Source organism: Phoca vitulina, unplaced genomic scaffold (genome assembly GCF_004348235.1).
Source record: "Phoca vitulina isolate PV1807 unplaced genomic scaffold, GSC_HSeal_1.0 scaffold79, whole genome shotgun sequence".
Taxonomy (NCBI): Eukaryota; Metazoa; Chordata; class Mammalia; order Carnivora; family Phocidae; genus Phoca; species Phoca vitulina.
This window is the reverse complement of record NW_022589782.1, coordinates 3891064-3894416: the sequence shown is the minus strand read 5'-3', so window position 1 is coordinate 3894416 and position 3353 is coordinate 3891064. Positions and strand designations below refer to the sequence as shown.

The following is a 3353-nucleotide window of genomic DNA, read 5'->3' as shown; positions in this document are numbered from 1 at the left end:
GCGGCGGCGGCGGCGGCGGCGGCGGCAGCGGCGGCGGCGGCGGCGGCGGCGCGCGAGCCGGGCCGCGAGCACCGCGTGGTGGCGCCCACCTTCGTGCCTTCCGTGGAGGCCTTCGACGAGCGCCCGGGGCCCATCCAGATCGCGTCGCAGGCGCGCGACGCCCGGGCCCGGGAGCGCGAGGCGGGCAGACCCGGCGTCCTGCAGGCGCCGCCCGGGTCCCCGCGGCCGCCCCCCGACCGGCCCGAGGCGCTCCGCGAGAAGAACTCGGTCATCCGCTCGCTCAAGCGGCCGCCGCCCGCGGAGGCCCCGCCGGCGCGGGCCGCGCGCGCCTCCCCGGACGCCAGGGCCTACCTCCCCGCCAAGGACCTGCTCAAGCCCGAGGCCGAGCCGCGGGCCTGCGAGCGCGTCCCCCGCGGGCCCGCCGCCGCCCCCCAGCAGGCCGCCAAGCTCTTCGGCCTGGAGCCCGCGCGGCCGCCGCCGCCCCCGCCCGCCGGCCCTGAGCCCAAGTGGAAGCCTTTCGAGCTGGGCAACTTCGCCACCACGCAGATGGCCGTGCTGGCCGCGCAGCACCACCACGCCAGCCGCGCCGAGGAGGAGGCGGCCGCCTCCAAGAAGGCCTACCTGGACCCCGGGGGCGCGCTGCCCCGCGCCGCGGCCGCCTGCGCCAGGCCGGGCGCCGACGTGCACGCCGCGGCCCACGGGCCCGGGGAGGCCTCGGCCATGCAGAGCCTCATCAAGTACAGCGGCAGCTTCACCCGCGAGGCCGTGGCCGTGCGCCCTGGCGGCTGCGGCAAGAAGAGCCCCTTTGGAGGCCTGGGCACCATGAAACCCGAGCCGGCCGCCACCACCGCGGGCGCCCCGCGCGCCCAGGCCCGCCTGCCACACCCGGGGGGCCCTGCGGCCGGTGGAGGCCGGCAGCTGAAGCGGGACCCGGAGAGGCCCGAGAGCGCCAAGGCTTTCGGGCGCGAGGGCTCCGGTGCCCAGGGAGAGGCAGAGGTGCGACACCCGCCCGTGGGCATCGCGGTGGCCGTGGCCCGGCAGAAGGACAGTGGCGGCAGCGGCCGGCTGGGGCCTGGGCTGGCAGACCAGGAGCGCTCCCTGTCGCTGAGCAACGTCAAAGGTGGGTCTTGGGTCCCACCTCTCACCTTCTCCACGCTCCGCCCTCGCCTCCCAAATCCCGTCCACCTTTGCTTTCCATTTCTCCCTGTCTCGGCCCCCTTGCACCCCCTTCTCCCCGCCCTCCTGCTACCGTTTGTCCTTCATCCACTTGTGGGCTGTGGCTACTGTTTAAAAGTTTATTGCTTTTTCCGTCATGCGCATAGAAAAATGTGTAAAATGCAGGAGGGAGGAAGAAGGAAAGGGATTATTACTCTCTTTTCCCAATATCCTGAACGCTTCCAGATCTTTCCCTGGATTCATTTTCCTTTGTGATGTGCTTGTACCGGCAGGGTTCCTAGAGCACACCCAATGCTGGTCCCTGCGTTCTTCACGCTTACAGTGTGGGTTTTCTCCCTCTCCCTTTTGTGAAATCTTTATATAATTTTTTTCACGGCCTCTACTATTCTGTCTAGAGCACACACCATAGTTCAGCCAAGCATTCCTCTAGTGGGCGTTTTTTTTCCCTTCTTTGATGTTTTTGTGTTTAGAACGTTGCATTGAATATTTTTGTGCGTTTCACCTTCCTGATATTTTGAGTCGTTTTCTAAGAATAGGTTCCTCAGGAACAGGCTGGCTCCAAGTCTTCAGTCCTCAGTCTTGGAGGGAGTAACTGCCTTACCTAGTTCATTGTTCCCTATACGTAGTGTGGGACCTGGCGCTTAGTAGGTGTTTGGTAAATGAGCGAATGAGTGACCGAGTGTGATGGGTAGAAACTGGGTCCCTGTGTTCTCATAGATCTTGACGTCCAGTACCTTAGTGCCTAAAAAAGACTACTGCTAATTTCGGTGGGAAGAATGGTGCGTTTCTTTAGATTATTGCTGAAGTTGAATATTCTTCCAGAATGTGGTCAATTGTGTTTTCTTTTTGTCCCTTGCACATGCGCTGTGGGAATGGGATTTTGGAGGGTTGATATTTGTGGCATTTTTGTTGGAACCGTGGACTTGGTCTGCCCGTTGTTGAGCCAGGGACCCTTCCTACAGGTTGGGTGGGCACTGGGCTGTAGCCCCCACCTGGATGGTGTTCAGTGTGTTGTGGTGTGGGGTTGGCAGACTGGGGTAATGGCCCAGGAAGGCTGCTTCCCCCTGTCCTTGCTCTTGTGACTTCGCAACAGTCAGCCTGGATTTCTTCTTCCTTGTGCCTCTGTTTCCAGTGTCCGGCCAGCTTCCCATACTCAGCTGGTTGCAAGCTTAGGCTTCAGCCACGTCCTGGGCCCCTGTCTCTGGCAGCCACATGGCCCCCTTCCCTGCACCTCCCAGACTCTACTCCCGGAGGCTGCCTAGGCATCTGGGGTGAATGTCTCTTGCGACCCCGTCCCTTTCTTGGTCTGGCCCCGCTGTGCCCACCTGTGCTGACTGCTGGGCTTTAGCCTCGTTCCATGGTGGGTGGCCACTGTCCTGTCCCAGCCTCCTAGACCCCCTGTCTTAGCCCTGCTCTCCTGGGTGAGCGCAGTAAGGCCCAGGGCCGCCCTGGGACTCCTGCTGGCCCTCGCCCCACACATGTGCATGCACGCTGTAGCTGCAGAGGCGCTTCGTCCGGCCTAGAGTGAGTGACACTTCACGGATGTTTGTTGAATGACTGAGTCCATGGTTCTTTGTGGAGCCTGACCAGGGAAGCCTGTCCTCTGACCCAGGGGGGCTGGCCCGAGGCACTGCCTCATTCTGGGATTGAAGGAGTGGATGACAGCCCTTGGTTAGAGGTGGCTGGCTTGTTGGTGGACAAGCCCGTGTGCTAGGATAGAGGCTTGCACCCGGGGACCCCTCTGGGAGGCCGGAGATCTCTTTGGGTCCTTTCCCTGAAGGAGTGCTTGTGTGACATGGTGTTTCCCCCCTGTTGGGGGCTCACAGTCCCCAGAGTACCTGCCCGTGTCCACGCGGTCCTGTGAGAGAGAGAATGTGTGTTTGAGTATGTGTGAGAGAAAATGTATGTGTGTGAGAGCAGGCATGTGAATGTGTGTGAGACCATGTGAGCATGCGTGATGGTGTGTGTGTGACTGTGACAGGGTATGTGTGACATGGACGGAGCGTTGACTGTGTGTGAGAGAAGGTGTGTGACAGTGTGACTGTGTGAGGTGGTGTGTGTGAGACAATAGGTGTGACTGGAGTGTGAGAGAATGTGTGTGATGCTGTGTGTGACAGCGTGCGTGTGAGAGAATGTGTGTGCCTGTGTGTGATGGTGAGTGACCGTGACAGTGTGCG

At 61.9% G+C, this 3353-nt stretch overlaps 1 protein-coding gene across 1 annotated transcript in view; it reads left to right on the top strand.

The window, feature by feature from the left end:
- TNRC18 (trinucleotide repeat containing 18) overlaps positions 1–3353 on the top strand; it is an 84141-nt gene that overhangs the window by 24301 nt on the left and 56487 nt on the right. Inside the window, exon 5 of the mRNA XM_032394045.1 lies at positions 1–1120. This exon is cut by the window's left edge and continues 13 nt beyond it. Coding sequence (XP_032249936.1) covers positions 1–1120 — 1120 coding nt within the window. The remainder of the gene's footprint in view (positions 1121–3353) is intronic.